General features: G+C 36.1%; 3 protein-coding genes across 3 annotated transcripts; all 3 read right to left on the minus strand.

Annotated features, from left to right (window-relative positions):
- Positions 1 to 3,866: 3,866 nt before the first annotated feature.
- Positions 3,867 to 8,544, minus strand: LOC106175811 (uncharacterized). Its single transcript, XM_013557964.2, has 3 exons — positions 8,429 to 8,544; positions 4,983 to 5,111; positions 3,867 to 4,782 (listed from the first exon to the last, which is right to left on the minus strand). The coding sequence occupies exons 1-3, from the start codon at positions 8,525 to 8,527 to the stop codon at positions 4,636 to 4,638; spliced, it is 375 nt and encodes a 124-aa protein (XP_013413418.2). The 5' UTR covers positions 8,528 to 8,544; the 3' UTR covers positions 3,867 to 4,635.
- A 4,301-nt stretch (positions 8,545 to 12,845) lies between these two features.
- Positions 12,846 to 15,122, minus strand: LOC106175812 (uncharacterized). The gene is made up of 3 exons (XM_013557966.2): positions 14,857 to 15,122; positions 14,087 to 14,191; positions 12,846 to 13,607 (listed from the first exon to the last, which is right to left on the minus strand). Exons 1-3 carry the CDS (start codon positions 14,947 to 14,949, stop codon positions 13,461 to 13,463), a joined length of 345 nt encoding a protein of 114 aa, XP_013413420.2. The 5' UTR covers positions 14,950 to 15,122; the 3' UTR covers positions 12,846 to 13,460.
- Positions 15,123 to 17,073: 1,951 nt separating this feature from the next.
- On the minus strand, positions 17,074 to 21,006 carry LOC147760665 (uncharacterized). The gene is made up of 3 exons (XM_087017138.1): positions 20,851 to 21,006; positions 17,690 to 17,800; positions 17,074 to 17,226 (listed from the first exon to the last, which is right to left on the minus strand). Exons 1-3 carry the CDS (start codon positions 20,941 to 20,943, stop codon positions 17,074 to 17,076), a joined length of 357 nt encoding a protein of 118 aa, XP_086873264.1. The 5' UTR covers positions 20,944 to 21,006.
- Positions 21,007 to 25,336: the final 4,330 nt, after the last annotated feature.

Here is a 25,336-nt window from a genome sequence, read left to right on the forward strand (position 1 = left end):
TGCTATTTGTATGGACATTACATTTAAAACAAAGGAAAAATAAACAACTTGAATGATTATTTAAAAAAACATGAGAGAATAATTTTTTAAAAATAAATTGTTTTGCGCAAAAATATACAGTCTTCTCTAAAAGCCCCTCCTTGATTTTCCCCTCGAAGCTCTTTTGATTGTCACACCTTTTTTATTTGGGAAAATAAATAACAAACTTAAAAAGAAGGCAGCCCAGCTTTGAACTATTCATCATTATCGCCAGTGCCATGGACCAACATGTGTTAATAAATCCCCCCAATCGGATCATGAATGACTCACCGCACCTGAGCAAGCGATACCCTTAATGTCACATTCAACAATCAGAACAAAGAGTGCTCTAATGCTCCTAACGCTTCACTTCTATTTAAATCACCTTGACAGTGTTGCATAAAATGGCGAGGGTGCAGGGCACATAACGTGGCCCAGCGCGACCTGTTGCACAACGAGCAAACAACGTTGGCTTGGTGAGAAGCGTCATGAGGGGAATACTTAAAGCTTGATAGCGATGAAGCTGCACTAATTTCACTTTCAGATTAAATCAGATGGAATTATGCATGCTGCCACTTTGGGTTGATTTATTCACACTTCGCTACTTCTTTAAGATCATTTCTATGGCTTACTACATTATTTTACTAAAATTTTTAAGTGATTGACGTTTAAGGAAAACTGAATGCAATGAAAATACACAATAGATAAACTCAAGGTTTCTATGTCTCATTTACCGTTAGGTATAAAATTGATGTCAGGCCCGTAGCCAACAATTGGAAAAAAGGGGGGGGAGGGGGGCGTCTTTTTCTGAAAATGTGGACCTTTTGTAATGAAACTTAAGTTTACCAAGATCAAATTTACCCAGAGTGGGCCTTTTCTCTGCAAAGAAGCGGGTTCTTTCGAGCCCCCCCCCCCCCCCCCCCCCCCCCCCCCCCCCCCGAACCCCTTCCCTGGTTACGAGCCTGGTTACGACCCTTTTTATTATTTCTAATATTTACTCGACCACAAATCTATTATATTTGACTTTTGACCTAATTTTGCACAATCACTCTTTTTGTCGACGGCAGTTCCGTTCTGTTAGCAATTTATTGAATTTGTCATTATTTTGTGATTTATTTCGGTAGAGAATTTTTATTCGTGACGGATGCGTTTAAGAAACTTTATCCAACGGTTTATTCGACCAGACCTTGGGTTTTGATCAAGTCTTTTTTTTTTTTTTTTTGGCAAGTAAGTACTTACTAGAGAGGGAATAGTAAAGGCAGGCTGGTTATTTAGAGTATTTATCAGGCCTGTAGCCAGCAATAACAAATAGTTTTTTTTTTCTATTTCTGAAAAAATTGTCCCTTTAGTCGACCCAGCTTGTGAGATGACATAGAACCTGGATGAAATTTTGATTTAGGAAGGACGCTTTCCGGCCGAAAGGGGTTTTCCTGCGAACACGTCTACTTGGCTACGGTCTGGTTTATTACGAAAAACTAAAAAAGATATTTTAACAAAAAAAATGTGTGTTGCACAACATTGATTACAGCAACAAGCAAGTGGAAAAATAAAACTGAAATGACCTTGAGGAATATAGATTCCCACATATATTTTGAGGTATAAGCAAATTATTGACAGACACACTCTGCAACTCATCCGTCATAAAAAAAAAAAAAAAAAAAAAAAAAAAAAAAAAAAAAAAAAACAATCTGTGTAGATCCGTAAAGAATGAACAGAATGGAAAATGATAACATTAAAAAGGAGTTTTCGAAGTATTTTGTAAAGCAAGTGCATAATTGTTTGAAATTAAAACAATTTTGATATACATGTACAACAATAATGTGCATCCACTGAAATTTTAAGAATAACATCCAACAAAAAGGGTGATAAATATGCCAGAAAAAATATTTAAAAAATGGTTTTGAGATTAATCAGTAAGTCTGTATTTGAAGAATTCTTTGCACCACTTAATTTTTCAAAAACTTTTTTTATTTTATTTATTATCTCATTTTGAAGCTGACTTTTTGTTATATTTTTACGCTCAGAAATCTCTCACGCTGTAAATTTGTCACCCCCCCCCCTAAAAAAAATAATAATCAAATGGTAAAAATCCCAATCGACATTTAAATAAAACAACTATATAAAAATTATATTAAAACAAAAATAAAATTCGTCTACCGACCCTGTTCACAAGGAGTCACCCGCCATAATAAAGCTGTCAATTTTGCCCCGTCTTATCAATAAAGCCCCCCCCCTCTCCCCTTCTATAACCTCGAACCCTTTAATCTCGTGAGTTTTCTAGACTGGTTGAGTACACTTATGCAAGAAAGTCTAAGTACTTAGTGTGTATAAAATAAACAAAGGCGGCTTTCGGCATGGGTCATGGACTTGATATGAGGTAAACTAGTCCAAGTTCATCGTTTGAACTTTGTCATATACTTGTATAGAGGAGTTCCAGACTTAATTTTACATAACCAAATGCCCCATGAATGTTCTCTTTCCTGAGACAGTTTCAGTGGTGAATTTAGGAGGGGGCGGGAGGGCGATCTTAACCTATATTCCTATATATAAAGAGCACACCAATATTCCTCTCTTTAAATTACTATTTTGACTAGTTGAATCATAGATTCAAACCGTACTAAATGGCCCAGTTTATCCTACAAAACATCCTAAATTATCGGGGCCCTTCCGCGGGCCCCTGACCCCACACCAAGGGGACGAGGATCGGCTTCGCATCCGAGCCCTGCATTCCTAAATAAATAAATAAATAAATAAATAAATAAATAAAACCGCCCCCTTCAAAAAATCCTGGATCCGCCCCTGAGTTTAGAGGGGTGAATATATATATTTTCATTCATTTTTTCTATCCATATATCACGCTCATACATCATATTTTATAATCGTGCGTCCCTTAATCGAATTAAATGGTTATGGGACTTCCGTAATAAAAAAATCAAACATGAAGGGCTTATTTACGAGAATAATGGATACCAAAGAAACTTCATGCTTTACAGAATTGCTTTATTTTCATAAGGCAGAAAAATCAGAGTTAATTTCTATGGACATAGAATTTTTTTAGTCCTATAAATTATTAAATTGTCACTTTTATGCGTATATTTCATAATGTGATGTAAATTATTGCCAAATGTAATATAAGACCTGGAGCCTATCACACAGAATAAAGTCATTTATAAATTATCATCATAATCAGGCCTACCCAACTTCCAGACTCGGCACCGATTGATCCTGAATTCACCGGTAGATCAGACCACACTACCCGTTTTCATGGTGTGTGTCAGATCGCATTACACAGTATCAGACGCGACACCGCTCTTGTCTTGTACGCGATGTGATAGTGACAATTCTCAGCGGGGTTGAAAAGCATTGCATCACCACTCAAAATTTGTTCAGGGTATGATACTGTGTAATGCGATCTGACACACACCTTGAAAACGGGTAGTGTGGTCTGATCTACCGGTGAATTCAGGATCATTCGGTGCCGAGTCTGGTAGTTGGGTAGGCCTGATAATGTCTCGTAGTTTTTCAACGGGCCCTTGAAGGCTATAAGAACTTCTACATTTGATACATGAAAAATCTACTTTACATAATTATAAGATAATAACAAAAGAGTCTTTGAAATTACTTTTTTAGAAAAACGAATAAATTAAGTTTTAAAAATAATAACCTTGGATAAGTGCAGCATTTAAAAGGTCCCCATTACCTTTTACATATAAGAATGTCCTCATTTCATAAATATGAAAAAGCGCCAAATACCGCGTCAACCACAAATATAGCCACCAGGGACGTCAGTTGAATGAATCGGTTAGGTACTTGACTTAAGCTAAGTTTAACAAAAGGGAGGCACGAAATTTGAAAGCAAAATTATTATTTGTGATTGGCTGAAAATTTAATGTATAAATTCCATGAAATAGTCTAATCAAGCTGGTTTTCAAACTCAAGCTGTATTTCATTCCTTATAATCTTATCTGTAAGTTTGAGAATAATAAATAACATGTTTTTTTAATGGTTATTATGGTGGCCAGTGGCCAAAATAGGGTTTAATTTTGATGCAATATCACGGAATAACATAATTAACACCGATTTTTAATATTATGATATAAGTATCATAGATATTCAGAAAATGTGACCAGCAAACGTATTCAGGCACACAAAAGTCCAAATCCACCCAGTAAATGCCAATATGTGAAAAATTAACATTTCACAAAAAACTGCATAACTTCCAGAAAGGTAATCCGATCAGGCTGGTTTTCAAACTCCAGCTGAAATAATAGTCCAATCACGATGAGTTTTGGAACTCGACCTATGAGCTGTGAATATTCATCAGTTCAATAAGTTTCAAGACAACAGGTCAAACAGTTTTCCACCTATCGTGTCATCTATAAAAGTGAACAGCGACGACAGCAAAGACGCTGGCCGCGACAACAGATACAGGCGATGGCTATATATACTGACACGATAAAAAGTGCAGCAACCCACAAATAAATAGATAAATAAATAAATACGTTTTTCTTAGCTTTGAAAATGAAGTCAAATTGAATAGTAATGATACTGGGATAATGAAAGTTCAAGGAGAGATCGTTTATTTTCTGTTTATCCGTTCAATTTGAGCACAGATATTTATTTGTTTTGCATAATCCACATCAACTGTTCCTCAACAATGGCCAGCTGCTGTTGTTGTTTTATCATAGACTCCAATAAATCTTGGTATTGTTGAAGAAGTAGGAGCTGGAGACTTTTCTCTGCGAGGGTGAATTCTTGTTCATTCTAAAAAATAAATATAAATATATAGGCGAGTAAAAGCTTAGACAATAAATGATTTGAAGAAAGATAACTTGACTGCTATTCATATAACCCTTGTTAATTGCGCTATTTGACCATTTGAAATCTCTTTTTTTTTTTGTTATTATTGACATTTATCATTAAAAATAGAAAATAAATAAAATTATTATTTTCAAAACTTATACCTCGTTTTTGCCTGTCTGCATCCCATCCCTGGCGGTGTTTTGCCCCGAGTTAAGAGACATGGTAGTGATCTCTGCAACCATCTCCGCGAAAAGCTCAGTCTCCACAGTGTGGCTGATATTTCGTGTAACCTGCAGTAAAGGAAATGATAATTTTCAGAATTTTTTTTCGATGGCATGTGTGATTCGTTCAGTTAAAAGACCGTCGCTCTGATCCCATCGTCTTTTAAAATTGACATTATCTTAAAAGGGAAGTAAGTCTTAAGAGGGAATGTGTAGAAGGTGTTTATTTTCATGGGGCATTTGGTTCGGGTCAATCGCTCTCTATAGTTATCTTTATATTACTTGAAATGGATTAACATTTACCTACAGAAAAAATATAATTGTGAAAGAAACTGCTATCTTTTTGTAGGGTCAGGTTGATTTCCGTTTTGAAATTTAAGTATTCTTACTCCCTGAATCAATGAAAGTTATGCGTCATTGGTCATTTACGTTAAGTGTGGATTAACACCAAGTAAAACATTCGGGCAGAAACGACCACGCTTTGCAAACTGTCAGAAGAAGAATTAGACCCCATTTCCATAGACACTATCGGTCTACTTGGATCAACCCAACTCCGCGGGGAATCTCGCTAATAGTGCAATCAGTTTAACTGAATGACGCCTCCTCTTGTTTTCAACGTACTCGCATGATATCACCAGTTTTTCTGTATTTTGCTTAACGCCAGGTGGAGGCGTGTCATTCAGTTAGGCTGATTCCAGTCAGCCAGAGACTTCGTAGAGTTAGGTCGATCCACGTAGACCGATCGTGTTTATGGGAAGGGGGCCTGAGACAAATGTTAAATTGACTGTCCAAAGATCTGCGTGACTGCAATTGTTAAGTAATAAAACTCGTTTTTAACTGTTAAAAAAAAACATTTTCCTTTTTATCATTCCCGAAAGTTATCGTGTCGACATTATCATTCTTTAGTCTCCAACATCTCAGTAAATAACTTTCGAGAAATGACTTAAGATACATTTGTTCAGACTAGTAGTTGTATTCGTATTATAAAAAAGTAATAGGCGATTGTATTACAAAAAGGACTTAAGTCAGTATACTTTGGCCCATATACTTAGGTCTCGTATCGAGAAAGTTCCATCAAATAAAGCATGTCAAGGTCCCCTGACTCTCCCTTTTGTCACCTTATAACTAGGCCCCTTGAGTGCACTGTGGTTGTCCCAACGAAAATGATTTGCCCTAAAAGGTTACAGTAACCCACAGCAGGTATGTCAGTCCACCTCATGAGTAGTCCATCGAAAACCAAGAAGACATGTCAAATACGTTCATTATGGGTGAATCACTCCTAATAGCTCAATACCAATATGAATATTGAATGGTACGTTTATTTTGTGTGATCAGTATGACTATTGTACGGTGCTGTACGTGTCGGTTATTTGATCTCGGTTGTCTTAACCTAAGGACTCGTGAACTTTTGTGAAACAGGCCATGGTTCAGCCCTTTGACCTAAGCTTGGACAAGAAAGCAAAACATTAACGCTGTTACAGTTACATTCACAGTTATATTGCGGTGTCAAGTTCAGGTACATGTAAGACTGACCTGAAAAAACGGCTTGAAAATATTGACATATTGGTGACCTACAGAGGCTTTAAACTAAATAGAGTTTCAAGGAGACGCACTTGATGACATTTACGACCCATTGAGCTGTTTGCGTGTATATAGACTATACAATTCAGACACAAATTGGAAGTGTCTGTGCAAGATTGGTAGAAGATCATGTTATTTTCATGTCATTGTTTATTTATTTATTTATTTATTTATAGAAAAAATTCAGCAACTTTAATCTCAACAGCAGATATAGCCTAACTGAAAAATAAATAAGTGCATTATTACATGTATAGGAATAGGCGAGAGACAGCCGTACAAAATTTATACAATATACCACAATAAAGTAGCAACTACTTGGATGTAACAGTATCAGTAATTAATTTGCATTAAAATATAATTTGCACATTTGATATAATTTTGTATAACTAACTTAAAATTGTAACCGTAGTTTACTAATGTAGTTAAATAATATAGGTAGGTCAAAGTCATTGTAAAAGGTCCCTGTGCAGAAATTTTGTGATATATCATGATTGCATAAATAATCCGATTAATCTGATTTTCGGACTTGGCCTTTTGCCAAGTAAAACCACGCAGTAAATTTTATGTTGAACAAAATTATGCACTTACAGTAAATGTGACAAACAACAAAAGTTGTAATAATAATCATTATTATTAATTTGAGTCTAAAATCCAAATTTGTTCAGTAGACTAACAATGAAAAGTAAATAAATAACAAAAAAGCTAGTAAAATAAAAAGAAAAAAAAAATGATCAAAATAGGAAAAATTGATTAAAACAAATAAATAAAGTGTAGAAATTAAAAATGTTTAATCCATCATCACTCACTTTAAAGTCGTAAGTTGATACAAGACAACATAAATATGGTGGGGCCAAGTTGTAAAAAGCGGTGTAATAATACACTAAATGTTTAAAAAGAGTCTGTGCTCTTATAGGTATCTAGTGGTGTTGTTTGAGAATAGGGGTTATGTGTCTGTCACCAGGCGTGCGGGTAAGACCTCAAGCAGAGATATTTTGAATACGCTGCAGACGTAGTTTAGACTTTAGTAGTCAGATTTAGTTTAGCTTGTGGACATCCAGAAATACAAAAAACAGAAAATCAGTAACTTCTGAGAAAAAAAAAAAAGAAAGAAAGAAAAAAATCAATTATCTCATAACCAAAAAATAAATCATTTTACCGAGCATAATCATCTTGTAAACTTGAAGCAAAACAACATGCCGTTTGACTTGTAGCGTGTGGACATTCCGACAAAAAGAGTGAAAAAAGTTTTCTATTTCGCCAGGAAATCACCGATAAAAAAAAGGAACGAGATTTGACTTCACTGTGAGAAGCATGGGGAAAATATCAGAGCAAACTTTCATGATTTAATTTTTTTACTTTTAAAATTTAAACAAAGAAACGGATTTGATATCCCTGTAATTTTTAAATCCTGATACCTTTATTTTTGCAATTTTTCAGTAACTACAGGAAAACCAAAACCAGACAGATTGCACACGTTCGGCTATTTTCCTCTCAAAGAGAAAGAATGAATGTTTGGGCTAATTTTTCAATCTGTAAAGACCGAATTCTTTAAATAAAAAGGAATATGTTCGATTTTTTATTTTTTCTGACGAATCGGGGAAAAATCACACGGAAACCCTCAACCAATATCCCGTACGGTTATAGCAACGTCGAGGACTTTATCAAGCACAGTGGATCATAATACATGTACCAGCAGACATTCATAGTGCCTATATATACATGTATTTAGAGAAATCTCTATAATTAAGATATATACAATTTACTACTACACCTGAGACCTCAGCTGGAGATACGACAGTACTTACTGAACCCGGGCACAAATTCTCTTTGTCATTTTCATTTGCGGTTGCGTGTACTTGGTTATTCTTTCCACTTTCGCTGAAATTGTGTCCCTCTTTTTCCATTCTCGAATGATCTTCGCTACTTTCTGTTGTTAAGGAGGTGTAAGTCACGAGCCCTATCCCTCTCTGGCGTTCATAACGTGTGTCAGTTGTGAAGTGTCGGGGTAAAAGAGCCTTAAAGCCTTTATACTAGGTCAGAAAAGGTAAATAGTGACGTTCGTGTGGCACCTTGCCATAACGTACATATATGTATATTACCTAGATTATTGTATCTATGCATGACTCATTACGCTTCTTTGTCTAGTATACTTAATTTGCTTGAGTACTTGGCCTGGATTTTTTCCCGTTTTATGTGCATTCGTGCATTTTTTTAAATTTTTTCTTACTTTCTCTTTTTTTTTTTTTTCAACAAGAGTCTTATTAAGTCCCTTTCTCGTTTTAGTTAAGTGCTGTGAAACCCAGACTTTTATTTTCCTACACGGAGGTTGCTGTCCTGATTTTGATGGATGAAAGTTGGTATCTCCGTAGTATCTTGTCTTTATATTTAAGTGAGAAAATGGAACTGATAAACTTGCATCATAAGAAAGCAACCGGTTTGTTTTTGCCTACAGCACCTCACGCGGTGCTTCTGTACCTGTAAAAACGTGCTTGCGTGATTTGAATGTTGGCTCTGCACTTCTCTCCAGTAAAATATGATACATCTGTCAAGACCTCGACAGCAATTTTCTTAACTGACACGCAGAGGCGGTCCCATTGATGCACGCCCTCTTTACCCTCTAATAACAAGCGTTGTGAATGTAATTGACAAGAAATTGTGTAATCGCGTTTGACTGGGTTCCCATGCCTAGATCGATCCGTCTGGATTGGTCTAACTTCCTGGGGAGTCCCACATAATTGCTGTCAACTTAACAGGCTTAAATATGTCTGTCACGCCTACCGTATCAGCTAGGAAGTAAAGATAATTACCCCCCCCCCAACAGCTTTACTAGGCGTAGCGGACATATGAGACTCCCCAGGGAGATAGATCGATTCAAATATCTGTGGGAATGGTCCCTTTGACTGGGTTCCCATGCCGAGAACGATCTAACAGGATTAACCCATCTCCGAGGTGTTTCTCGTTAAATTGCTTTCAGCTTAAGCGGCTTAGATGTCTGGCACGCCTACTGAAGCTGCTAAACCATAGTTAATTACCCCCTTGCGGCTTCAGTAGGTATGAGAGGCATGTAAGTCTGTTTTTCAGCAAACGTCCATGTGATGTGCATGACGCCATGGTGTAATTAACATGGTCGTTAGTTATCAACACTGCCATTGGTTTACTCGGGAAACCCCCCGGTACCCCAACCAACCTAACTCAATGTAACATTTACGACCTTGACATTCTTCTCCAAAATGATGCAATCGCCTATGCAATCGTACTCAAGGATTTTCTTTCTCCTGAGGCGAGTAAATATAAAGAAATAAAAGATTGGGCACAGCCGTCATAAAATGGTTCGTAATCCTAGTTCATTATACAAAATAAAGTGTTGCGTTCTTGGAGAATTTATTTATTTGTTTTTAAACGATAGTTTCAACGAAATATTTATAATTTGAAACACAGGTACTGCGTCTTAACATGTTTTGCGCCAGCTTTTTAGGAGAGTCCCATGGTGGGGGGGGGGGGGGGCGGTTCACGGGAAATTATATCATCAATTCACAAATATCAGTACATATTCATATCTTACTGATAGTGCTAGTCGGAAATCCTGAAAATCAAGAAATACCGGGTGTAATGACTTAGGTTAACGAAGGAGGAGGAATAAGAAAGTCGCATTCATGAGTCACGAAAGTGGGGTGCTTCACGGATCACGCTAAATAATATGAACGTTGCACGCATCTCAGGCAATAAAAAGTGGCCTTCACGGGTAACGAAAATAGGGACCTACCCACTGGAACCCTCTTTGAAGTAGGCCTAGTGTGTATTTTTATATGCACGCGTTTGCTTCTAAGAACCATCCGCCGCTGCGAGCAGTGGAAATGGAGGCGAAATGGACCTATTGCCGCCCAAAACACAAAAAAAAAACAAGCAAAGGATCTAAAATACGTATTAATAACTTGTAAAATAATTTAAAAGGTGTAGTATGCCAATATTATTTTATTAATATGATTTAAATTATGCACTAGTAGTTCCTCTATTTTTAATTTAGGCCTACTGTTATCTTAGTCATTAAAAATAGGTCATCTGTGGAGCTACCAAAAGCTACCAAAATTATCAATTTTCTTCAAATTTTCAAAATTTTCTTGGGCCGTGATGACTGATTATTGAGGTAAAACTGGCATTTCTTTTGAATGGACAGAGTTCCTATCAGTCACAGTGATACTTAATATGTTTAGTTTAAAGCTACCTATCGATTAATAAAATGAAAGCTAAGGTAGAAAGAAAAGAAAACCATTTTTATTTTAAATTTTATTTCAGTAATTTTTCTTTTCTGTCAGTCTATATTTTTTGCAAGGAATAATGGGTGTTCAGGTCGCCTGAAAAAAGACCCAAACATATTATTATTATTATTATTATTATTATTATTATTATTATTATTATTATTATCAAGACTATCCCGACTGTTCAGCGCAGAGTTTCCACGCACCGTTAATACACCTTTCTTTTCGGTCATTCACCCAGCTTCATTGTTACGCCTGATATTTTCGGATACCTACCGCAAAATAACTATTAACTTTTTTAACGTTTTTCTCTAACAAGTGTTGTCTGCATAACTGCACTGGTTACAGTGTAATTCTATACAAGTAATACGTCCTTCGCGTGATTTGTTCCCATTTCATCCGCCCTTTTTCTCCTAGCTTGAGGATAAAAGGCCTTGCCATGTTTTTTTTAAGTAACACAGCAAAGCACTAAAGACAGATTTTATTACTCTGTGTAACACGGTAACTTTATGACGAAAACCGAAAGCACTGGACTTGTGTCTTCCTCGCACATGTATTACAACTTCCAGTAACATTTGCAGACATACCGGTAGATCTCCCGGTGACAGCCAATGACAATGCTGCTTTCATGGGTCAATCTAGTAAGCAGAACTTAGGTCATCGTGACATTTTGGGTCAACAGTTTAAAGGAATCATAACTTTGGTGGGGAAAGCATTATAAAACAGATTTTCCTCGGGCACACGTCGCTTTTTTCATACTTCCGACACTCAAAGCTAGCCCACGTTTTTTATGGGATAAGAACACTTCGTATTATATGAGATCAATATATCTCAACAAATATATTGTAAATAATTCATAGAAATGCACTAAATTCTATTTTCCCACCGAAACGGCTGTTATCAGAGTTATTCTGGAATCTGTGCTGGCTATCGGACCACCTAACCTCCATAGATGGCTACCCTCTGTAATAATCTCTTAAGTGATGTGGAACGCTTATCACTCCGCAAACGTTACAGAACCTTTTGACTCCACGCACAGATGCGGCAGGTGCGTCCTCAAATCCAGAGGATACTATACACAATGCTAAAATGTGGCTTTAATTTTTCACTCTGGTGAGCTCATTCAATGGTTATACAATTAGTTAATTTTTTGCGAAAAAAAAAATCCTTTTAGAAGTTGAAAAGAGAACATTGGTTCACGGCATGATTTTCTGTGTGACTTCACGCATTGCGTTAGGGGTGACACTTTTCTTACTAGGGGATTATACTTTATTGAAAAAAAAAACAGTCAACAAGTACACCGCCACGAGTGCTGTTTCCAGGTGTGAAAGGAGTGGTAGTCCGCTATGAACCGTAGTCCGACCCCCATTACTTTGTACAGGGGACGGTCTCTCCATAACTTACCCCAATATTCCGACTAATCCTAGCCTGTACAAATCGCATGCGACCCCGGACTAGACCAAGCACCCCTGCCACACCTGTATCCTTAGCAAAATATCAGGCATGCTGCACATTTGCAGCAAGTTCGCTGCAATATTGGTGCAAACTGCAATTTCTACTTGCACATTTGCAGCAAATTTGCTGCACTATGACTTCAAATTAGCAGCAATAATTTATTTCTTGCAAACTCGTTGCCGCAAACTTTCAGCAAAAAGTAGGGAGTCTTGAAATATATATAAGGCTTCATTCACATGCAATGTCTATTTTCTAAATTCTATTTTCTATTCGCGCTATCTTATGATCACGGTCTGTGCCCTGAATATCCCGCCGCGTAATTACTGGCAGCGCAGGCCAGTTACTTATAGTAACTTATAGTAACTGGCTCGCGCTGCCAGTAATTACGCCGCGGGATATTCAGGGCACAGAACGCGAATAGAAAATAGAATTTAGAAAATAGACATTGCATGTGAATGAAGCCTACGTTTTTTATCTTTCAATGAAGTTTTCCTTAAATTTCTATTAAAATTTGCACTTGGAATAAATAATCCTTTGGACCTTCTCATCATGCGTTATATTAAATTTAGCACCATATGGTATGGGGTGTTTGACATTGACCTATTTCAATGCATCTTTTATTATTTATCTACCATTTTTCATACAAAGTATCCTAGTATCGTATACCACTATACATGTAAGTATAAAATATCAACAGATCTTGTCTGATTAAATTTCATGATATCTTTCGACTTTCTTTTCATGCTACTAGTCTTCTACAGTTAAATCATGTCTTTTTATAGAGTGCCTACACTAAAAACAAAAATCAACAATGTTTACATTCAAGAGTGGCACGAGTATGCATGTAGGATTACGTACGCTATATGTTTTTTCGTTTATTTTTTTTTTCTTTGTAGCGTTTCTCGTTGCGTTGTCAAACCGGACGACAGTTAAGGATGGTCCATTTGTAAAATTACAATTTATCATAAGATATACATGTAGAGGTGATCCAATCCATTTGATTATATATTTGTACCCTGCAATTCTGCATAAGAAGGACCTTTGACAAGGTATGGGTGCTTAAATACATTTTGCATTTATTGTTGCTCCTTGCTTTCTCATCCCTCCCAACCTCCTTGTTGTTTTGTCAGTCCGCGTTTGGAAACACCCAACACAACTGTTCTTCAATATGTTGTAACTGCTCATGCTGCTGAATCATCAAATTCAGGAAGTCCTGATGTTGCTGCAAAAGGAACAGGAGACATCTATCGGTGGAAGAATCGTCGTCTTCGCTCTAGAAAGATAAGGCTATACATGTGAGCACTTTATATAATACAGCTGAAAACAAATCTTAGACGTATGATGGAATAGAAAACAGAAAAAAATATTGTCTCTGGACGTTATTAGTTTGACGATATTCATTCACAGTTTACTCTTCGTTTCTTTTTGTCGTCTGTTTTTATGTATTCATTTATTTATTTTATTTATTATAAATTTTGTGTGTGAAATGTTTAAAATCACGACAAGGGTCAGCAGATAGAAAGTGCAGAAAGGCTGAGGTCACGAGTGTGGGTTACATCATCCACAGCAGACGCTGACCTTCCGTCATTCACGTTTCTCTCTCACGTGGCATGAACTCATCTTAAAAGAATTTTGGTTTGAATAAACTTGTTTTTCAGTTGTTCATTCAATTGGCGACGGAAGACGAAATTTGTTTAACTTATGACTAGACAGACGTATTTACAAGTAAAATTTTACTAGATAACCCCTTACCGCGGTTTGGTTGGAATGAGGACTTGCACAGGCTGCGTCTTTCGCATCGGTGGTTGCCCCAGCTTTCGTACCCTGGTCCATATTTTTGTCGCACGTGCATGTAACCTGATATGAAACACGAAGGTTGAGTTTCAATTCGTTTTGTGTGTGCGTGTGTGTGTGTGTGTATGTGTGTTTTATCACTTGCTTCGCATCGTAGAACTTTCTCTATACACTCAATTTAGTATATTATTTACATTATTTGTGACTCTGGGCTTGTCAGCAAGTCACTTGTTTTGTAAGATATATACTACCAAAGAACTAAATTTAGGATGTTTCTTTATTTTCACAAGAAAGAACGAAAAAAATTTTTCTTTCAACGAGTGCGATTTTCAAATTTATCCTAAAGTAGTTTATTTGCCTCTACCTGTCTCAAGCAAAATGCATGCCAATATTTTGTCACTTCCCGAGGAAAAAAGGCGCAGTGCTTTTGGGGTAGTATTTGCATTGCTTAAAAGGTAAAAATTTGTAATTGTAATGCAACCTTTTTGCACTAGAAATAAGGGGGTCAACCGCAAACTCTTCATTATCAGTTTGCGTGAAAGTTTTTGTTTAACGATATGGGGAATAAAATAAGATTTCCTCTTACACTATGTAATCCCGACAATTTCTATTAAAAAAAATAACTTCAGGACGAGGAAACAATTAATCAGTACTTCAATTTATAACACGCCTGCATATATCATTGTGCAGTATTTACTCTGGGGATATATTACCATCTCAATGCTTACCGAACCAGGCGTCAATGCATTACTGCCGCTTTCTTTCCCAGTTTCTTGTTCATTTTCTCCACTTTCACGAAAACTTTGCTCCTCTTTTTCCATCCTCTGATTATCTCTGCTATTTCACGGGTACGTCCTCTCCACTCGTTGTTGAGCAAAGGATGGGTGCTTCAAGAGCAGGTTACCCCTCTGGCGCTTTCTGCGAAAATACCGTAGTCTTTACATACAAACCTGTTTTTGTTTTGCGGTTGTTCACCCAGGCCGCCGTCAACGCAGTGCACTCCGTTTCGGTAGCATGTCACTGTGACATAATAGGCCACAGGTACTTTAGTGCATCTAAGTCGTTTTCTTCGTGCAACGAAGACTGAAAAAACTGTCTAGGATCATTGGTGTGGCTTGCATGACTGATTACAATCTATTGTCCTTAATGTGCGTTTTTTTTTAAAGGCAGGGGCGGATTGATACTGTTTCCTGGGTCTTCCGGAAGACGGTCAGATTTAAAAGTTTACATTGACGGGTATCTAGTTTTTTTTTCTCTCTCGGAAGACGGTGAAATGTGGAGGATGGATCAACAAAGATAATTTGAAAGACTGTCAGAAAATATCTCTGGATCCACCCCTGACTGGTGTTATTCAATCTTAAGTGCATCTGCTTTTGATGCTGATTCAGCCGCGATGTAATGTTTGTACGACCGGTGCTAGCTAGAAATGTTAAACTCTCACAATTCTCGGTCGTTTTCTTCCTGCTCTGGCCACATATTCGCATTTATACCAGACCAGCATATTTAACTTAAATCCCGTTTAAACCGGACTGGCGACTGCTGTGAGAACGATTCTTTTGGTATACCCTCGCCAACAGTAGCAGGGAGTCGCCCTGAGGTTGCAAGATGGTGTCAGGCGGTCCTAATAGTCTCCCGGGCCGTATATCTCTTGGTTTTCATCATTCTTCGTCTGTCACCTAGAGTTATGCGAATGTGTGGAACTGTTCAAACTACCCGCAAAAGTGTGTGATGTCTGATACTAGGAATGGATTTTACCTGCTGAACATGAGAGAGGAAAAAAAAGTAGGGAGAGAGAGATGGCGGGGAGATTTTGAAAGTTAAAAGGCGGTTAAAAAAAGAAAAAAAATGGGTGTCACAAATCAAGGTGTACCTAATCGAAAACCGTCACCCACATTTTAAATACGATCGATCTGAGTTCTTTACTCCTCATTTCTGAGACTCCTCTCGTATTGTTGATGATGACTCGTGAGAACGCATTCAGCATAGCGGACATACAGATCCGCGGATCAAATATGGCCGGCATACTTGAATGCTTGTTGCGTAATCTCCGCTGGGAAACTATTCAGTGTCTAATCGGGAATTCATTGGCGCGCCTTCTAGTGGGTCGCCATATTTGATACGGGGATATGTTAGTCCGCTGTACCGAATGCGCTCTGAATTTCGGTCGCGAAGGTCAAAAAAGAAATGAATGACTCAAACATAAGTTTATAGATTGTAATGTTCTTTAAGATTTTAGTTACAATTTTGTGATTGCTAGTTATTTGTTGAAATTTCCAAGAAATTTTAGTGAATTTATTTAATACATTTTAGAATTTAATACGATAATCATAAATTTTTTGCTATTTAAAATCTAAGGAGTATTGTATTTTTATGTATAGTTATACAATGTAAACAAGAAATTCTAACTGAATGAGAAAGTTGTAGCAAAAAAAAAAAAAAAAAAAAAAAAAAGATGAAAAGAAAAGAATGAAAAAAAGAAGGGGGAGTAAAAAAAAGTGCTCCCGAAACTACATATCTGCTTCAACAAAGCCATTAAAAAGAAAAATTAACACTAATATCTAAAAAACATACATAAAATAGCAGAAGTAGAAGTAAGAACTCCGGTGTAATGGGGGCCTAAATACGTCCCATCTTCTAATTTATCTAAACATTAGAAAGGCTATTGAAAGTAAAGTCAACCCTTAAGGTGATTAACATTACACAAATTTAAAAACAATCGCGCATTGGGGTAAACGACGATTTTTCCATTAATATTTTTATGTTTAAAAAAACCAATTTATTAATCAAATGAAAACTAAGGTAAAAAGACAATAAAAACGTTTTTTTACTTTAAATTTTATTTCAGTGATTCTTCTTTTCCGCCAATCTATATTTTTTGCAAGGAATAATGGGTGTTGATAGAGAGGAATCAGGTCGCATCTCTCCGAACCCCTCTTGTTGTTTTGTCAGTCCGCTTTTAAAATTAGAAACACCAAACACAACTGCTCTTCAATATGTCGTAACTGCTCATGCTGCTGAATCATCGAATTCAGGAGGTCCTGATGCTGCTGCAAAAGGAACAGGAGACATCTATCGGTAGAAAAATCCTCGTCTTCGCTCTAGAAAGATATGGTTATACACATGATCACTTTATATAATACAGCTAAAAACAAATCTTAGTCGTATGGTAGATTAAAAAACAGAAAAAAGTCTGTGGTCGTTATTAGTTGGACGATATTCATTCACAATTTACTCTATGTTTGTTTCGAGCTGTCTCTTTTTTATTATATGTATTCACTTAACATTTTTTGTGAAATATTAAAAATGGCGACAAGCATCAGCAGATAGAAAGAGAAGCAAGGCTGAGGTCACGAGTGTGGGCTACATTAACAGCAGTTTGTGACCTTGCTGTCATTCTCGTTTCTTTAGTTAACTCACATGGCATAAACACATCTTAAAAGAGTTTTGGTTTGAATACACTTGTTTTTCAGTTGTTCTTTTAATTGGCGACGGATGAGATTTGTTTAACTTATGAGTAGACAGTCATGTTTATTGGAAAAATTTTACTAGATCACCCCTTACCGCGGTTTGGTTGGAATGTGTATGAGGACTTGCATAGGTTGCGTCGTTCTCATCGGTCGTTGCCCCAGCTTTCGTACCCTGGTCAATATCTTTGGCGCACGTGCATGTGACCTGATGAAACACGGGGGATGAATTTCTTAATCTTTTTCACATAGCATGGCTATTCACTCAATATAGTATGCTATTCAAATGATTTCATGCATCTCACCTGTGTAGTAAGAGAATGTATATTGTGTAACATTATATAAGTATATTTTTTTTCTCTCATTTATTTACTATCATTACTATCTTTCCATATGTATAATATATAGTAGGTAGAGAGCCTCTAAATATAAAAAACATTTCAGTGCTCAATAAATTATTATTATTATTATTATTATTATTTGTTGCTCTTGGCTTCTCGGCAAGACACTTTTTTGTAATATATATATATATACATATATATATATATGTATATAAGAAATTTGTTATTTTTCCTTTAACGAGTACCGTTTTCAAAACTAGACTATCCCGAAGAAGTTCAAATAATTATTGTCACTTCCCGCAGAAAAAAAGCACGGTGCTTTTTAGGGGAGTATTTGCATTGCTTAAAAGGTAAAAATTTGTAATAAGACCTTTGTGCACTAGAAATATGGGGGTCAACTGCAAATTCTTCATTACCAATTCGCGTGAAGGTTGTTGTTTAACTAAATGGGAAATAAAATAAGATTTTCCCTTAAACTATGTACTCACATTATGATGTCGTTGACAATTTTTATTTAAAAAGATAATTTCAGGAGACGAGGAAAGAAACATAAAGTACCACTTATTCGTTTCAATTCCGAATCCAGATTGAAATTTTAATGAAGATGTTAAATTCGATGTTCTTTCAGTTTATCACAGATAGAGAAAGTAAAGAGGGAATTTTTTTCAGGTGATTTCTGAGCATGGTGGTCTTAATATGCTAAATATGCCTGACTTAATAACATCGCTCAAATGTACTTGGTTAAGAAGAACTAACACACACACACACACACACACAGACACACACACAAACACACACACATATATATATTTTTTTCTTTTTTTATTCACGAAAATTAATACAGGACATTTACAACACAATGAGAGACAAAGACACCATCCACACACCATTCACACACTGCAAAAAAGTTCTTACAAATGTTGATTAAAAATACATGTAGAATTTTTAAAATAAAAGAATCTTGGTAGGCCTAGGCTATGACAAATGATCTTTTTTATTCATATAAATATTTTTCTATACTTTCCCATTTTATTCTTAGATCAACTGCCTTTTGAGGACTCAGTAGGTATAAAGACCGAAAATCTACTTTCTTTTGCTTTTCCAAATACTTTTTGCAGGCATTCCAGAGAGGTGTAATTTTATTCTGTCTACATAAAGTGAAATATTTCTTTATATGAAGAAGTAGTAGATTAATACCTAAGAGAGGGCTAACATCCAGGATTCCAAATATAAACAGACAAGGTTGTTGTTCTAATTTAACAGAGTACTGTGTACGTAGGTTTTGAATTTGAAGCAAATAGCTTGAACAATCCCAGAAAATATGCAATAAAGTTTCTTTTTGGTCATTACAGAAAAAGCATCGCTCATGTTCTAACATATTATATTTAAAAAGCATCGAATTCGTGAAGTAAATTCTATGTAAAATTCCAAATTGCAATGTGAGTAGTTTATGATCATTTGTTTCTCGAAAGGGCAAAGCATGAACTAACTTCCACTTTTCAAGAGCTAACATAAATGTTCCAAGTCTTCAAGCTTTATTTTGTTGTGATATATTAAAGTACATGTTCAATTTCGGAAACACTTACTAAAACCCCATTCCCAGAGAGTAGATCGATCCAAACTAGATCGACCTAACTCCCTGGGGGTTCACGCTAAATAGCTGTCAGCCGAGCGGGCACGAAAGTTAATTACCCCCTCACAGTTTGTAGTAGGCGGGACGGACATTTAAGCCGGATTATCTGACAGTAATCTAGTAAGACTCCCCACGGGGATAGATCGATCTAAAATCTATGGGAATACGCAAACTTATTAAGGACTGCAGTAACTACTTTTGGAAAGATATTATCCCTCAGAAAAACGTAAAAACATGCCTTTATAATAAAAAGAGCATAATCCCACTGGAGCCCATATGGTATAATTATAACTTGTGTTGGGTGTAATCCCGAGTTTATTAAGCACTGGTATACCAAAGGTGTAAAAATTGTTGGAGATTTTTTCGACGAAGATAGGATCTTATCTAAGAAGGAATTTGAAAATAAATTTACATTACAAAACTGCAGTGAACTCAGATTCTGTGGTATACGAAACTCTATTAAGCACAGGACCAGAAACAAAACACAAACTGTTATTATTGAGAATACCCCCTGTCTATTTACCCCACAATCTGTAGAACTACTCCTTTAAAACAGAAAGAGAGGCAAAGACATTTACCAATCTCTAAAAACCGGCTAAGGATAGGAAAATTGAAAAAATGTGGAACTTAGAATTAAACAGTGATAAAAAAGTGGAAAATTGTAATTAACAACTGTTTTAGGTCTACAAATGAAACCAAACTCCAATGGTGTCAGTATCGCATAAAACACAGAATCTTGTCGTTAAAATCATACTTAAAAACTATTGGTGTGGAGGAAGACGATGGCTGCTCATATTGTAGTGAAGGTAAGGAGAATATATCACATATTTTCTTTCATTGTGCAAGAAGTAAAGACATCTGGTCGGACTTAAAAATTATATCTTTACCAGAACGGGTAATGAGGTCATTTTTAACGAAGAAAATATCCTTTTTGGTTTTTCTTCTAACTTTTTTTAGTCCAGTAAACTTTATTATACTATCTACTAAATTTTATAGTTACCGTTGTACAAAAAGGAAAGAGAATATGCAGCTTTCGTCGCTTTTCAATTTTTTGAAAGAAAAATATATCATAGAGAGAAACATCTCATTAAAAAACCAAGACTTTACAAATTTTGTCAAAATATAGGGTATTTGGAGCAACCTTTTTTGGCCAAATTATTCTCGTGATTTTTTTTATTTATTTATTAATTTTAATTGTGTATATATATTAAATACTTTGATAACAAGCCTGCATATCATTGTGCAGTTTTAACTCTGGGGATATCTTAACATCTCACTGCTTACCGAACCAGGCGTCAGTGCATTATTGCCGCTTTCTTTTCCAGTTTCTTGTTCATTTTCTCCACTTTCACGTAAATTTTGCTCGCCTTTTTCCATCCTCTGGTTATCTCTGCTATTTCACAGGCAGGCCTTTTTCACACGCTGTTAAGCGAAGGTTGCATGAGTTGTGAGCAGGTTACCCCTCCAGCGCTTTCTGCGAAAAATACCGTAGTCTTCACATACTAGTAGTGCAAAAAGGTCGCATCACTGTCTTTGTTTTGTGGTCATTCACCCGTCGACGCGGTGCACTCCGTTTCTGTAGCATGTCACTGTGACCTTAATGTGGCACAGGTTCTTAAGTATATCTAAATCGTTTTCTTCGTGTCGTGAAAAATTCAATTCGTCTAGGGCCATTGATGTCAAAGGTGGATCCAGGGTTATTTGTTGGGGTGGGAGGGTCCGTGGATGCGAAGCCGACCCTCCCCCCTCCCTTGGTGTGGGATTCGGGGCCCGTTGAAGGGACCCGAAAATGTTGACATTTTAGAGGGCGAACAGCGCCATTTGGTACGGTTTAGAACTATTATTCAGCTAGTCAAAATTATAATTTCAAGAGGGGACCATTGGTGTGAATTTTTCAGAAATCGAAAGGGAAGGGGGGTCAGGAGCCCCCTGACCTCCCTCCCCCCCTAAATCCGCCACTGGATGTGGCTTGTATGACTGAGTACAACTTATTGTCCTTAATGTGCGTATTTTTATGGCATTCGCGTTATTTGATCATAATTAATTATACTTTTGATGCTGATTAAACCGCCCTGAGGTGTTTGCACGACCGGTGTAACATGAATATCTGACTCCCATAAAAATCTGACTCTCCCAGTCAAAATTTCATAATGAAAATTTGACTCCCCCCATGAAATTTTGACTCCCCCCACAAAACTTCATAAATCTTTTATTTGCGTATATGACTTTTATGTTGTAGTATGCATAATGGAGGATACATTGGCATTTTTTGTTAGTTTGCAGGTGAAATTTTTTATGAGAAAATAAGAAAATTAAAAATGTGTATTCTACATTCTAGTGGAATGCAAAGGTTAAATAGAGTTCATTATATTTCTGTGAGTTGTTTACAATGTAGGCCTATTTATTGAAAAATATGGATCTAATGAAGAGCTATTATCCCTTAAAAACATTAGCTAACTTTGAATGTCGGCACGGAGTCATTAAGCACTGATAAGCATTGAAAAATCGTTCCCGTTTTATGATACTTAATTTCCCCGCCAAAGTTATTTTTCCTTTAAACTGTTGACCCAAAATGTCACGTTGACCTAGGTTCTGCTAGCTAGATTGACCCATGAAAGCAGCATTGTGAGATCTACCGGTACGTCTGCAAATGTTACTGGAAGTTATGATACGTGTGCGAGGCAGACACAAGTCAAGGGCTTTCGGGGTTTTTTTTGTAATAAAGTTAGTATATTTCACAGAAGAATTTAAGCTTGATTTAGTGCCTTGCTGTAAACATAGTAAAGCCTATTGGCGTCAAACTAGGAGAAGAAGGACGGATGAAATGGGAACAAACCACGCGAAGGACGTATTACTTGTATAGAGTTACAATGTAACCAGTGCAGTTATGCAGACAACACTTGGACAACACTTGGAGCGTTTTGCCCTCCCAAATCTCCCCGCCATCTTTTTCCCTCTTTCCCTTCTCTTTTTTCATGATCACTGCAGATGTTCAACAGGTAAATACAACCAAATAACCATAGCGTGACCTTTGCCCGAAACATCTTTTTTCGGGTAGATGTTCTTATTTATCTTTTCTAAACCTGTTCGTGTCGAATTTGTGCGCTTGACCTGATGCTTTGACGAATCTGATCAACGAATTCAAGTATTTTGATCATTCATAATGCAAATAAAAGCTTGCGCCAAAACACTTCACTTCTAGTTTATCAAGGCGTTTATCATTTTCCTTTTTCATGGATTGGTGAATAGACTTATTTTGACTTTTCAAAACATTCTTGCCCTCAAAAAGTCTATATAAATAACAATTTAGTGAAAAAAGCATTTGCTTTTAATTGGCACTAGTGTGATACGCAGGGTGTAACGTACTTGGGCCTAGTTTTCTTATTTGATTTGATAGGTGATCCCCCTTTTTATGTACAGACACAGATGTGTCTGTACATATAGCCATCATCTGCGTCTGTCGTCGCCGTCGTCGCCGTCGTGCACTTTTACCGATAACACGATAAGTGGAACACCGTTTTTGCTTTTGGCTTGAAACTTACAGAACTGGTGAATATTCCTAATACGCAGGTCAAGTTCGAAAATCAGCATGATCGGGCCATTTTTAGGGAAGTTATGCTGTTTTTTTCACTTTTTTCAGCATATGTGCAGCACCGATAACACGATAAGTGGAAAACCATTTTACTTTTTGGCTTGAAACTTACAAAACTGATGAATATTCATAATCCGCAGGTCAAGTTCGAAAATCAGCATGATCGGGTCATTTGTAGGGAAGTTACGCTGTTTTTTCACTTTTCTCAGCATATATGCAACACTGATAACACGATAAGTGAAATAACATTTTACCTTTTGACTTAAAACTAACAGAACTGATGGATATTCATAATACACAGGTCAAGTTCGAAAATCAGCATGATCGGGCCTTTATTTTAGAAGTTATGCTGTTTTTTCACATTTCCTCAGATTCAATTATTAGGCATGTGAACAGTCTCATTATTTAACTAATAAGATACGTAAAAGTGTTTGTTTGATATTTCCTGCATCTTTACAACATTGTTAATTGATTGTGTAAAAATGATGGTAAACTTAATATCGTGTATTGTGTAATAAAGTGTCAAAAATGGTAATAAACTCATCATTGCAGTTTGTCAGATTCAATCATCCACTATGTTCAGAATCTCAGAATGGAGGAAATTGGACATTAAACACTGTTCTATTGATATTTTTCCCATCTCATCAATTTTCTTAGTTGGTCATATAAAAATGGCAACAAACTGTTTATTTTGTTTTATGTTAAAAAAATGTTAAAAATGGAAATAAACCCATTTCAGAACAGTGCTGTCTTGTTTACATTTTGGCAGTTTTAAGATGTAACTTTGAAGTTTCATGAGCTTGCAGACCTTTGCTTATCACATTTTCTGAATATCCATGATACTAATATTTTATGATTAAAAATTGATGGTCATTATGCTGTTAAACATTATGTAATATTGCATCAAAATTTGAAGAAACCCCTATTTTGGGCACTGCTCCCATGATGACCATTTAAGAAAAACCATGTCACTTACTGTTTTCAAACTTTCAGGAAAGAAACATAGGGCTAAAATACAGCTTCAGTAGGCAATGCAGTCTGTTTGTTAATTTTTTCTGGCAGTTAAACAGTTTTTTGTGAAAATTTAATTTTTCACATATTGGCATTTTCAAGGTGTGACTTTGAAGTTCCATGAGCCTGCAGACCTTTGCTAGTCACGTTTTCTGAATGTTCATGTTACTAATATTCTATTATTAAAAATTAATGGTCATTATGCTGTTAAACATTATGTAATATTGCATCAAAATTTGAAGAAACCCCTATTTTGGGCACTGCTCCCATGATGACCATTTAAGAAAAACCATGTCACTTACTGTTTTCAAACTTACAGGAAAGAAACATGGGTCTAAAATACAGCTTCAGTTGGCAATGCAGTCTGTTTGGTAATTTTTTCTGGCAGTTAAACAGTTTTTTGTGAAAATTTAATTTTCCACTTATTGGCATTTTCAAGGTGTGACTTTGAAGTTCCATGATCCTGAAGACCTTTGCTTGTCACGTTTTCTGAATGTCCATGTTACTAATATTCTATTATTAAAAATTGATGGTCATTATGCTGTTAAGCATTATGTAATATTGCATCAAAATAGAAGAAAACACAATTTTTGGTGCTGCTGCTATGATGAGCATTATGGGAAAACCGTGTTATGACTGTCAAACCTTTAAAAAAGAAACACAGGACTAAAATGCAGAATGAGTTGGAAAAGCAGTCTAATTGGCTTCTTTTTCTGGAAGTTATACATTTGAGTGAAATATTCATTATCTTTTTGGCATATTCATTGTGGGACTCGGAGCTCCCATGGACATGAAGCCGAATGGTAATCAAATTATCTACATGTCCATGCTATTTATTGTCAATAATCAAAGATTGGTGATAATTATTCTATAATTTATTATGTAATGTTACATCAAAATTGACAACAATATTTTTGCATTGCTACTGCAAACATTATGAAAAGAAAACTGTGTTACTTATTATTATTTTTAACTTACAAGTATGATTTTTAGGATTGGCATGCAGTTCAAATTAGAAAGCCAGGTCAATAGGATTATCATTTATTATTGAATTTATGCAATTTTGTGTGAAATTTTCATTTTTCTCATTTTGGCACTTTCTAAGTATAAACTTGAACTCTGATGGGCCTGAAGCCTTATGCTTTTACTTTCGTCGTTGTTACCTGT

This window comes from Lingula anatina, chromosome 7 (genome assembly GCF_051362555.1).
Source record: "Lingula anatina isolate TDL-2025a chromosome 7, LinAna3.0, whole genome shotgun sequence".
NCBI lineage: Eukaryota > Metazoa > Brachiopoda > Lingulata > Lingulida > Lingulidae > Lingula > Lingula anatina.